The sequence below is a fragment of the Oenanthe melanoleuca genome, chromosome 17 (genome assembly GCF_029582105.1).
Source record: "Oenanthe melanoleuca isolate GR-GAL-2019-014 chromosome 17, OMel1.0, whole genome shotgun sequence".
NCBI classification, from domain to species: domain Eukaryota; kingdom Metazoa; phylum Chordata; class Aves; order Passeriformes; family Muscicapidae; genus Oenanthe; species Oenanthe melanoleuca.
In genome coordinates this window covers 9,902,996-9,915,848 of record NC_079350.1, presented here as the reverse complement: position 1 = coordinate 9,915,848, position 12,853 = coordinate 9,902,996, and the positions used below count along the sequence as shown (strand labels likewise).

Sequence of the window (12,853 nt, the reverse complement as noted above, 5' to 3'; positions counted from 1 at the left end):
CTGGGAATTCTCCTTTGGGAAAACTCCCTGACTTCTGGAAATACAGCACCTTTGGTGTGATGTGTCCATGCCCTTTCTGGATGGATTGGGGCAAGGATGGAAGTGTGGCTGTTTAAAAGTGTGTTGAGAAATGAGAACAGAATGTTTAGCCTTGCTTATTAAAAATGAGATCCAGTTGTGTCCTTCTCTTCCTGATGAAATGTGGGTCACTGTCCTGATGACTTGAGGGCCACAGAGCCTGAAATGGAGCTGTAGTGACAAAGGCGTGGTCAAAAAAACCGGTTTTTATCAAATCCACCAGCCCTGGCAGGCACCAACTGTCCAGGACATCCCACTGTGTCCCTGGTAGTGTGGAGGGCAGCTGGACCCTCCTAAAGCAAAACTGAGTGAAGCCTGATTTGGGTATTCCCAGCCATGGGAATCCCATGAGCTCAGGGATCTGTCTGTCCCTGCCTTGTGTGGCTGTGCCTTGGGCAAACCCAGCGCTCTGGGGGCTGCACAGGGAGGGACGCTCGAGGTGTCCCCGCACTTGGGACTTGGTCTCTCCAGCCCTGGACGCTGCTCTGTGCCCGGTCCGGCCGGGACGCGGCTCCGGCCGCACGGCGCCTCGGGCTGCGCGGGTGTCCGGGCACCCAGCGGCGGGGCCGCCGCCATGTGCCGCCGGCAGCGAGCCCGGAGCTCCCGGCGCTGGGGTCCCCGGGGGTGTCCCCGGCCCTGTCCCCGTTCGGCCCCCGGGGGGGGCGGTCCCTTTAAGCGCGGCCGCGCCCCCGCTGCCGCCGGCACGAAGCTTCCCGCGAACGTGACGTCACCGCCAGCGCCTCCCGCGCCCGCGCCGCCGCGCCCGCGCGCGGGGCCCCGTCCCACGTGACCCGAGCCGCGGCGCGCAGCGCTCCCATTGGCCGCGGCGGCGGCGTTCGCGGGGGTGACGTCAGAGCGGCGCGGGCCGCCATTGGCCCGCCGGGCGCGGGGGGGCGGAGGCTCGGGCCGCCATTGGCGGAGGGGCTCGGGGGGGCGGTGGCGCGGCGGCCCCGCCCCCCGGGTGTGCGCGAGGCGGCGGCGCGTGGCAGCGGCGCGGGGCGAGCGGCGGCCCCGGCCCGGCCCCGCCATGACCGACTTCAAGCTGGGCATCGTCCGGCTCGGGCGGGTGGCCGGCAAGGTGAGCGCGGGGCGCCGGCGGTGCGGCGAGGCGAGGCGGGCTCGGCCGCGCCGGGCGGGGCGGGGGGCGGCGGGGCCGGGGCGCGGGTCCGGCCGGGCGGGGAGGCCCGGGCCGGGCCGGGCCGTGCTGAGCATTAGCGGGCCGTACCACGGCGCTGGGGCCGCGCTGAGGCCGTGGCGGGGCCTTGCGGGGCCGTTCCGTGCGGACCGGGGCCGTGCCCTGCAGCCCCGCGTGTTCCGAGCCGTGCCCGCCGCGCCGGGGCCGCGCTGACCGCGCTCTCGCTTCTTCCAGACCAAGTACACGCTGATCGACGAGCAGGACATCCCGCTGGTGGAGAGCTACTCCTTCGAGGTGAGGGCTCCCCGCCCGCTGCCCTCGCCGTGCTTTACCGGGTTTTGTGCCTCCCCTCCCCGCTCGGGTCCCGGTGCAGCCTCGGCTTTTTCCTTCCCTCGTGCCCCGCTCCATCCCAACGGCTCGTGGAAGTGCTGTGCCTGCAATTCCCGTCATTGGGGGAAAATAACTAGTTTAAAGTTATCGAAGTCCCAACGTGGAGGCTTGTATTTAAGCTTGTATTTATTATCTAGTTTTTTATTTTCATACTACTTGTATGCTTTTGGAGAACTGATAATTTGTCCTCCCATGGTTTGGCAAACATTAAAAATGTTCACTCTGCACTTAGTCTTGGATGAGGAAAACATATATTGTAACTGAAATGGGACCCGAATAAAGTGTTTTCACGTCCACTGCAAGACAGCGAGTGGGCTCTACCAAGGCTTTGAAAGTGAAAGACAATGATTATGAAATCTTCAACAGATAAAGGTTTTTTTGGAGGAGGGGCCATCATCTGCTAAATTTCTGCAGTGCAGTGGGTGCTTTGGGGCTGCTCTTAGGAATTTTAGGAGTTTGGGCAGTGCTGCTGCCAGAACATCCCTGTTTGTCCATTCCTCCCCTGTGAGTGTCACTGTGCTGGTAACACACTGTGAGCATCTCACATGCATCAAGCTCTTGCTGCTCTTTGTGAGCTTTGGCACCAACACTGTGTGGAGTGCAGGAAAAGTGACAGGCCCTGGCTCTCCCAGTGAGTGTGTGTAGGGGCAGTGCTGAAAGCAAAGCCCTGGTGGCTGCACAGGCACAGAGTGTGGATCTGACATGAACCCAGCCCCACAGCTGCATTCCAGCTGTTCTTTATCCCCAGCCCCACCTGGCTGGGTGCCCACTGAGCTCCAGGTTCCTGCAGGGCCCAGGGTGGGGAGCTGGGTGCTCCTCGTGGGTGATCTGACAGCCTTTCCCTCCCCCAGGCTCGCATGGAGGTGGATGCTGATGGCAATGGTGCTAAAATCTTCGCTTACGCCTTCGACAAGAACCGGGGCCGGGGCTCAGGCCGCCTCCTGCACGAGCTGCTCTGGTGGGTGCTGCAGGGACTGGGAATCCAAGGGTTCAGCTTGTGTGGCGTGATTTCTCTGCCTGTAGTGGCCAGAGTCTCCTCAGGAGAGTTGGAAACAGCACAGGGTGCCCACAGGGCTTTGGTTTGCAGAGTTCTCACAGCACAGCCTGTGCAATGTTCAGGCAGGGGCAGCAGAGACAGGTGGGTGAGGTTCATGGACACCCTGTTCACACCTGAGAAATGCTGCCCAGACTTCAGCTGGGGGGAAAAATGAGACCTGCATCATTGAATAGGTGAAGATAAATTTTTGAAGGTTTGTTGTGGGTTTTTTTGTCCACTGAGAATTGGCAGAGCACTGCAGAGAGGGAACTCCTGAGAACTTAAAACTTTCAGGTGTTTTTATGGCTTTAAGCAAAACTGCCTGAAGTGATGCTGCTTGTTCATATCAGCTGCTGCATCTTATTTTCCATACTCTACAAATCCTTGAAATCTTTCATAGGATTGACATTAATTTTTGGGGCTCATTTCCTCATTTGTGAGAGCAGCTCTGAGCTCATCTATTGCTCCTTCTAGATGTTGATGGGTTTATAGAGAAGGTGGAATCTGCTGAAGAAATCTTTATTTCTTTTAAAAGCCTTTTTGGAAAAATTAAGCATATTTTCTATTCAGTTCCACATCTGTGGAAGTCACAGTGCCCAGGATGCCTTTTATCCTTGCATGTTATCTTTTATCCCCTAGAACCAGGCTCTGCACAGGAGGAAGGAGACAGGAAGAATATCAGATAATTATAATTATTATTATTTCCAATCTGCTTATTAAATATGGATTTTAACCTGCATCTGTTAATGTTTAATCTTACTGCACATAGAACTTTGTTGAAATTATGAAATTGGCTGCAGTATGTGGAGCAAATCACTGACAGCTGCTGCTAACTGTGAACCTCAGACAGTCATAATTATTATCTGTAAGTAGCATTAAATAGCACCTGAAAATTATTCAGGTCAATTGTTGAAGGCTGTGCAAATGACAGCCCAGCTATTTGTTTATGACCCAGCCCAGCCATTGCCTCTTCTGGCTTGTTTTACTCAAATTAGGAAGTCATTTGAGCATATTCAGTTAGGAAATTCAAATTGTGTCACTTGAGCATGGGCTGGGGTTAAAAATAAGAGATTGAGTGTAGTGGGGATTTTGGAGAGGCACAGAGAGGGGTGTCAGCTGCCAGAGCTGCAGTTCTAAAATTGCAGTCAGATTTTTGGACTAGAAAATATAAAATGTCTCTGCTGTTGCTGTGAAATCCTTTTGGTCCTGAAGGTGTTTGTGTTGCTGATCTTTAGTTGGAGCTCAAATTCTGATTGTTAGTGGCTGAATCTCTGCTGGGGCTGTGAAGATTCTGCCCCTCCTGAACAGCAATTTTAGGGCTGCTCAGCACAGACCAGGAGAGTGGCAGGTCCTTTGTGGGGAGGGGCAGTGCTGGAGGTTTGGAGCTGTGAGTCAGGAGAGCTGGGCAGAGCCAGGCAGTGATTGCACTTCCCAGTGCCAGCCTCACTCCTGGGGTGAGTGAGAACCAAAGAATATGGATTCCTGCAGGTGGGGGTGTGTAACTCAGTTGTTCTCTGCACATGGATCCTCCAAAACACGAAAAACCATTCCAGTTGTGCCTCTGGTTTAAGATACAGTGACTAGCATGTGGTAGATGCAAGTAAAAGAGACTTTTTGATTTTTTTTTCTTTTCTAGTTAAGCCAGTATCTTTGTTCATGTCATGAGACCCTTGGGATAGAAAGCCTGGAAGTGCTGGAGCTGCAGCAGTGACAGGGAGCTTCTCCCAGAGCCCTCAGTGCAGAGGCAAATGTGGGATCAAAAGGCAACCAAGAGCTGAAAATTCCCCACATGAGCTGCAAAAATTCTTACAGGGAGAATTTCTTGATGGTTTTTCATCCTCTCTGGTGCTTGCTGTGATTTCCACATGGAGTTTTGGCTCCCCCAAAGCAGGGTTTGGGTGTCTCTGCAGAATTCCATCCCCTCAGCCATTCTCTGTGGAGCAATCCCAGCTCTGTGCTCTGCTGGGTGCAGAGATGTTCCCTGGGGAACAGCAGCAGCAGGGGATTAGTCATAAGTAGCACCAACTGCATGTTCAAAAAGACATCCAAGACCTGATTTTTGGGGGGTTTTAAGGGTTGTGGGTTTTTTTTGGAGCCTATAAAAGGCTCAGTTCTGGTTCCTGCTGCTTGGAATTGCTGTGTCTGCACTTGTATTCCTGTCCTGGGTTCTGAGCTGCTGAAATGCCAAAAGAACAGAGTCCAGATGATTCCCTGAAAAGTCTTAGGGGAAGGGTTTTGCCTGGCATCTTGCAGGAGTGCAGGGGGAGGCAGAAGCTCCAGCTCTGCAGGAGTTTTGGCTGATTTCTGGAGCTGTTCTGGTGCAGGTTCTGCACAGCCTGTCCTGCTCAGTTTGGATGAACTGGGATGCTCAGAGAGGGGCCTGGGGAGGGCAGGGGAGTGCTTGTGCATTCCAAGCTTCCTTCTTGATGTGTGGAGAGAAGGGACCACCCTGAATTTGGCAATACCAGTTCTGGCACCTCAGTGCAGTGGTGTTTAACAGACTGCTCACCAGCAAGGCCAAACTTCCACCTTTACTTAGGCTTTTGTCACTTGAGGCCAGAGAAGAGCTGGCAGTGATGTAGATAAATACAAGGAGGTAAAGACTGGCTCAGTGTGGGAGGGGATTTGGTCAGAATTTGCATTTTGGGGTGTTGGATGCAGATCTGGGCTGTGGAGGAGCAGGGTAGGTATGTGCCACTCTGCTGTGACATCCCAGTGTCAGGGGCAATCTCTCATAATCCCTTCTCTTTCCCCAACCCCAGCACTTTCTAAACTCTCATCTAATAAAATAAAAAAAATTCTTAATTTAGTCTTGGAATCCCCTTCCCTTTTCCCCTGCACAGTCTGTTCTTGCTCTGAACTTCAGTTTCCTCCTCCCAGATTCCTGTCTCCTATCTGTCCCATCTCTCCAGCTGGCACTTTGTCCCAGCTCACTCTAAGAGCCTTAACTCCTTCCCTGTCTCCATGTCTGAGTGATGCTCACCAGTTCCTGGGTTCTCCCCTGGAGCCCTCAGGACTCCTGATTCCCTTGCCAGACCCTCTGCTGGCCTTCAGCAACTCAAAAGGAGCTTTTACTGTGATGACCCTGCCAGAGGGCAGGGATAGATGGGATATTGGGAATTCCTTCCCTGAGAGGGTGGGGAGGCCCTGGAAGTGACCCTGGATCCCTGGCAGTGCCCAAGGCCAGGTTGGATGGGGTTTGGAGCATCCTGGGATAGTGGAAAGTGTCCCTGCCCTTGGCAGGAAATGAGTAAAATCCCTTCCAGCCCAAATCAAGGTGGGATTCTTCCTTTAGGGCACCTCAGCAGACCTCTTGCCATAGTTTGTTTGCTTTAATTTGTGTAGTTTGGTTTCTTTTTCCCCAAAAGAAGGATTTTATTAGTTTTAGCTTCCAAGGGAAGAACTGTTCCCTGTTCCTGGAGGCCCAGCAGACTCCTGACAGGGGGCTCCAGGCCCTGTTCTCATGCAGGGGTGTCCTCACAGGAATCCCTGTGGCAGCTGGAGCACAGGCTGTGTGTAGGTGCTGCTTGTACCTTCTCCAAGGGGGCTCTTCTCATTAAATTCTATGAAGTTTTGAGGCATATGTAAATTGCAAGAGTTATGTGCAGTGTGTATAACTTACACATACCTGGATGGATTTTTACCAAGAATACAAATTCCTTCATTTTTCATTGTAAATCTCATTGAAATGAGTTTCCTGTTCTGCTGGGTAATGCTGAGCTTTGTAAAGGTTAAGAAAGTAGCAATTTTTGAACTCAGGCAAATATCTCTTGAAAATTAAAGGAACTGTTTGATCTGAAATGTTCAGTAAAGGCTGAGCAGGACTCAGTGTCCAGGCTGGGCTTGGGTGAGGCTTGGGAAGCTGCTGGGTTACCCTCAGTGAGTGCTCTCAGCTCTGCTTGGTCCTTGTTCTCCTGTGCTGGGAAGTTCCTCATGGCAGAACAAAGGGACACAGCCTTTTGTCCAAGCCTTGCATTTCAGCTGGGATGGGGATTTCTGCAAGAAGTGATAGCAAAACTTGTCCAGGCATGAGGGTGTTTGACAGTGAACTTGGTGAAACAGAAAGGAGAGATGAAAAGAAGGGGGAAGGGGAATTGGAAACTCTTAGAAGGCAGTAGAGAAGATTCCCCCTGCAACCATCCTGGCTTAGTTCTGCTTTGGTTTTGGGCAAGTTTCAGGTGTCTCTTGATCAATTGTGGAGCCATTTCAGACTTTCAGTGTATTACACACAATTAGAGTCTAAAAAGCATTTGCATACTTGGTGAAACCTCTGTCCTGTTGTTGTTCAGAGATGTTTCTTCATAAATAATAAGCCCTGTGACTCCACACCAGTGCCAGACTTGCACATATCTGATAGAATTTCCTATGAAAATAATTAGTCATTATTGGCACCTTTATAGCAATAATTTCATGGATCTCTAGCAGTAACTGGAGGAGTAGACTATGGAACTAAGCAATATGCTTGAAATTATTCTATATTCTGTCTTTTGATTCAATTAATTTATAGTTAAAATCACCTGCTGCAAAAAGACCCCTTCTCCTGGGAGCTGCCCTGTCTGAAGTAGCCACTGGAGTCTGTTTGCAGCCCAGTGCCAGCAGGTCCCAGCTCACATTGCCCCTGGAATTGCTGTGATCCTTTGTTTTTTAGCTATTCCTGTTCAGCACTGACCTTCAGGCTGGCTTTGTGTCCTGCAGGGAGAGGCACAGGGGAGGGATTGCTCCTGGCTTTCAGGTGGTGCACCTGAACTCGGTGACCGTGGACAACCGCCTGGACAACCTGCGCCTCGTGCCCTGGGGCTGGAAGCCCAAGGCTGAGGAAATCTCCAGCAAACAAAGGTATGGCAGCACCTGGCAGGGCAAGGAAAATCTCTTCAGATGTTGCCTCCTTCCTTAGTGATTTGTGCCCTGGCAGAGCCTTTTTGATTTAACCTTGGATGCTTTACACATCACTGTGTCCTGGATTCTTCACCTGGGGCTCAGCTGTGCTCGTGTCCCTGCTGGGCAGGAACCATCTCACCCTGGGGCTGTGCCAGGTGGGACAGGAGCCTCTGTGCCCTCCCAGCTGTGCAGGAACCATCTCACCCTGGGGCTGTGCCAGGGTCCTGCTGTGCCCTCCCAGCTGTGCAGGAGCCATCTCACCCTGGGGCTGTGCCAGGTGGGACAGGAGCCTCTGTGCCCTCCCAGCTGAGCAGGGGCTCAGGGAAACCTGCACATCTCACTCACTGCCTTCTGCCCCTCAGGCACTGAAATTGCAGTGTGACCTGTGGGAGCTGCAGAAAGCTCCTGGTGGAAGTTGTGAGTTGGGGTTGGACTCACCCAGGGTGGATCCTGGGCTCAGCTTCCAGCAGCTTGTGGGAACATCCCCTGGGCTGGGTTTCACTGATGCCACTCAGCACATCAAACTCTAAATGCCAGGATGGATCTGGACAATCAGTGATGGGACACAGTGGAGACCCACAGACTTCACACTCTTCTGAAACACTTGCAGCAGCAGCTTTAAGATTGAGCTGTTTAGAGCTGATTTAACTGATTTTGAGAAGTTGGATTGAATTACAAATGCTCCACATGATTTTGGGGTTCAAGAACAAGAAACAGACTTCAAGCCAAAAATTAATTTTGACATGGTATGAATAATTTTGCACAGAATTAATTTTACTAGTTGTAAATGTTTCTTGATTGATACCTTTAAACTTTTGGGGTTATCTGGATAAAATAACTTTTAAATACCCAATATATGAGCAATATGTGCAGTCCAAGGCTAAATACAATTTTAACTTTATTTATTAAAAAATTTGGAATCAATTTCTCTGATTATTAGGAACTGATGTACCAAACTTGTACTTGTTTTTATTTTTCCAGGGAACAAAGCCTGTACTGGCTGGCAATCCAACAGCTTCCTACAGACCCCATAGAAGAGCAGTTTCCTGTCCTGAATGTAACCAGATATTACAATGCTAATGGAGACGTTGTGGAGGAGGAAGAGAACTCCTGCACTTACTATGAATGTCACTACCCTCCCTGCACAATGATTGAAAAACAGGTGGGTTCAGAGAGCAGGGAGTGAGCATGGAATGCCTTGGGCTAATGGTGTGTCTAGGGATTTATTTATAATTCAAAATGTAGAGCTTTACAAGAGCCATTCAGTGGCTAAAAGCAATAGTTTTCTTCCACTCAGGTTTTCTTTGGCCTGAACCTCCAGAGCCTGTGGTAATTTTCTGTTGGAGGGAATGTGGGTTTGGACTGGAGCAGTGGATGTTACTGGGCTGCTGGGAGGAGGGTGATTTCTGCAGAGTGCACAAAAAGCCAGGTGGAAGCTTTCCTGCAGGGATGAGTGAGCAGCTGTGAGGCAGCAGGAAGCATTGTGAGAGGGTTTGGACAGTCATGGAATCAAAAAAAAACCTGGTTAGCATTTCCTGAGCAGAGGGTGAATTGCAGGGGTTTTCATTCAGGGGAGAGCTGGGAGGAAGAGTTCTGCTGGAGGAAGATAAAACATCAAGAGTGAGAGAATGAGTTGTGCAGGGGCAGTGCCTCTGTCACACAGATGCCTTATCTATAAACAAGGGCTTTTCTTGTAATAGCAGATGCTGAGTAGGCTAAACCCATTGTCTTCCACTTTCTGCTTTAGGAAAGAGAACATTTGCAAAAATTATCTTAAATTCCCTGTATTTGAAACAGAGGCAGTTCTGCCTTTTATTTGAGTCTGTGCCCACAGGCTCCCTGGCAAACTTTGGCAATGGCTGAGTTTGTGCAGCCCTGCTGATAATTTCTGAATTTCAGGTGTTGGTAGTTGAAAAGAGAGCTTAAGTTGACAAAACAGCAGCATGGTGACAACAAATGTGTAATGCTCCAATATTTTGTCTATTAAGCCCATTTTACAGGAGCAAGTATACAGCCTCAGAAATTGTTTCAGTTCCTCTGGTTCTCTGAAACTCATGGTGGGATGTTTGTGTTCCACAGAATCTCGGGATCCCAGACTGGTTTGGGTTGGAAGGGACTTTACAATTCATCTCATTCCATGGGCAGGAACACCTTCCACTATCCCAGGCTGCTCCAAGTCCTGTCCAGCCTGGCTTTGGATACTTGCAGGGATCCAGGGGCAGCCACAGCTTCTCTGGGCACCTGTGCCAGGGCCTTACAGGAAGGATTTCTTCCCAATATCCTTCTAACCCTGCTCTCCTCCAGCTTAAGGCTGTTCAGCCTTGTCCTGTCACCTGTTTGTGACATGATCAGGCAGCTCCTTGGGAATGCTGCTGGGGTGCCCCTTGGGAGCGATGCTCCCAGGCTGGATCTTAGGAAAAAGTTTTCCATGGAAAGAGTGATCAGGTACTGGAATGGTCTGCCCAGGGAGGTGGTGGAGTCACCATCCCTGGGTGCGTTTCAAAAACACTGGATGTGGGTGCCAGGGGTTAGTTGAGGAGCTAGGGCATGGGTTGATGATGACCTTGGAGGTCTGTTCCAGGCCAGTGCTTGTGAGCTGGCTCCCTGGGCACCCCTCTAACAGCCCTTGTGTTGCAGCTGCGCGAGTTCAACATCTGCGGGCGCTGCCAGGTGGCGCGGTACTGCGGCTCGCAGTGCCAGCAGAAGGACTGGCCCGCCCACAAGAAACACTGTCGGGAGAAGAAAAGGACCTTCCAGCAGGAGCTCGGACCAGAACGATGACCGGGTGGCAGAGGCCTCTCAGCAGCAGGATTCCTTCCCAAAGGCATTGGACTCTTGCTTTTGCACAGTATGACAGACTGCTTATCAAAGCCAGAGGCACTGAAGACAAACCCTGTGATGCTTGAGCAGAATGGCTGACTGGACTAAGCCAGCTCTGACTGGTGCTGTGGAAAGGGATCGGGTCTGCCCTTCCAGTATTATATTCTCAAGCAAAAAGACTACTGTGGAGGCTCCAGGCAGGAAGCTTCTCATTATTTATATGTTAATACGTTTGTAAACTCATGTACAGTTTTTGTTAGGAATTCTTGATAGCACTCATTAACTGTAATGTTCAGATGAGAACATGTTGTTGGCCTAAAAGTTAAAAAAAAAAAAAGAAAAAAAAGAAAAAAAGTCATGTAGCAAAAGCTTTTCCTCCCATGTGGCAGAAGTGTCTGTGGCAGTGCCAAGGCCGGCGGGGCAGGCTCCGGCATCAGCACTTACTCTGGAGAACTCTGCATGGAAGCTCGAGTTAAAAAAAAATACAAACAAAAAAAGAGCAAACAAAGTAAAGGTTGGAATGAATCCATGTCTGCTCTCTGGCTTTTTCCCCTTCCCCTCCAGCTGCCTTCAGAGCTCAGTCCCCCTGGGTGCTGGCAGTCCCTGCAGGGCAGGAGCAGTGCCCCAGGAGCTGTGGGGGCACAGGGACCCTGTGGGATCAGTGTCCAGGCACTGCAGCCAGGGCTGCTGCACATGGGCCCTGCAGCACCAGCATCTGCAGCAGCTGGATCAGTTCTCTGTTCCAAAGCCCTTGTACAGGAGGCAGTGCTAGGGGAGCTCAGGTAGCAGCTGTGTGTGGATGTGGTTTCCCTCGTGGCTTCCCTGTAGCATAGCAAACACTCCAGTCATGTGCTGAGATGTTTAAATATCTAATATTGGGGAATTTGAATTATTTATTCATTTTTTAAGAGTTGTCATCAATCCAAGATTTCCTTTTTGATTTTTTTTAATATAGTAATGAGTAAAAGTAGATGGGAGGAGGATTTCTCTTGCAGAGCACATGCCTATTTTTCTTTTCATGAATAACCGTTTTCTTTTTCATTTTTGCCTTAGAAGTGTAAGGAATATCAGTTGAGTTTCCTGAAGAACTAAATGGATAATTTAGTGCCAGGTGTTAGTCTTGCTTCACAGTAGAAGAATGTGAGCTGCTGAGTGCTTAAAGCAGAGCCTTTCTTGGAGTGCTTAGTGAAATTTTTTTTGTAAAAGCCGTTTAGAATTTTGATTTTTTTCAATCAGGATTCACTTTGCTACTTCATGTTGCAATGTTGGTCTTGCTTGTATTCAATTTGTTCGAAAATTGATCTGCTGTGGACTTCCAATATTATATTCTGTTTCTAATATCTGCACAGGAAGTTCTGAATTATTAACATTTGGGTGGGTTTTCATCCTTTGGCTTTGAGCATCTTTGGAAATAGCAAAGAAGTTCTGAAACTTCCTGCTGGAAGTTCACTTGAAGGTGCTTGGTTGAGTTGCCACTCTTAAACCACAATTGTACTGTAACTTTTCTGTTCAGGCAGCCCAAAGTGCCTTTCAGTGTGAAAAAAACCAAGCAGGACCCAATTAAGTTTTCCTGTAATGGATCATTTTTTTTTTTAAGGAAACATTAATTCTTTCCTTGAAATGAAATGCACAGTTTTTAATTAATATAAAATGGGACATAAGGAATATTTTGTTTATTATTTGAGGTAATCCACTGAACAGGGCAGAAGTATTGACTTTTTTTCTCCTGCCTGTTTAAAGGCTGCTATTTGTCCTGCCAGTTTTCCATTTCATTACCAGGAATCATGTTTATCAAAACAAAGTGCAGTCTTAGAGCCCTTAAACCCTTGAGCAGCACCAAGCAGGGAAAAGTTGGTGCTGATGTTTGTAGTGCTGCTGTGAGGACAAGGACAGGCTGCAGACCTGGTGGGGAAAATGGGGAAATTCCTCTGAGAGAATGGGGGAAAGGTGGGACAAAGGATGGAGGGTGTTTGGGGAAATCCCAATCCCAGGGAGTGTGGGAGGGAAGGGGCTGGGAGGATGGGGTACAGCAGGGGGGGAGATGCCCAAGGAGAAAGAAACTGCCCAGACATCCTGCAAAGGCTCAGGGGAATAACAGCTTCTGACCTGGGTGTGTGATTGACTCCAGTCCTTGTGCCACAGGAGAGAAATGGTTATGGGGGTTTTGAGTCTTGGAAGGGTCTTGGGGCTGCAGGGAACATCCCTTCCTGCTGGTGGGGGAGGTTGTGTGGTCAATGATTCTGGCAGATCTTGGGATGTACAGAGACCTTCCCTCTCAGTAAGGAGGGTCAGAAAAGAACTTGAAGGTGACAGCTCCCCAAGCCACCCCAGAGGCCCTTACCCACAGAGAACCCAGGCTGGCAGGGATATTTCTATATGGACAAGTATTTAAAAACCCAGGATTGGAGTCATTTATCTGGGAGCAGACCTGGACAGTGCTGATAAAGAACTTGATTTCCTAAAGGCTTCCACCTGATAGAGATATTCTTCATCCAAGTTGTTTCCTGCAGGGAAAT

The 12,853-nt window shown here is 50.0% G+C and overlaps 1 protein-coding gene across 1 annotated transcript; it reads left to right on the top strand.

Moving 5' to 3' along the window:
- The first annotated feature begins 1,029 nt into the window (after positions 1-1,029).
- Positions 1,030-11,901, top strand: ZMYND19 (zinc finger MYND-type containing 19). Its single transcript, XM_056505347.1, has 6 exons — positions 1,030-1,156; positions 1,448-1,507; positions 2,455-2,561; positions 7,335-7,475; positions 8,499-8,679; positions 10,155-11,901. The coding sequence occupies exons 1-6, from the start codon at positions 1,106-1,108 to the stop codon at positions 10,296-10,298; spliced, it is 684 nt and encodes a 227-aa protein (XP_056361322.1). The 5' UTR covers positions 1,030-1,105; the 3' UTR covers positions 10,299-11,901.
- Positions 11,902-12,853: the final 952 nt, after the last annotated feature.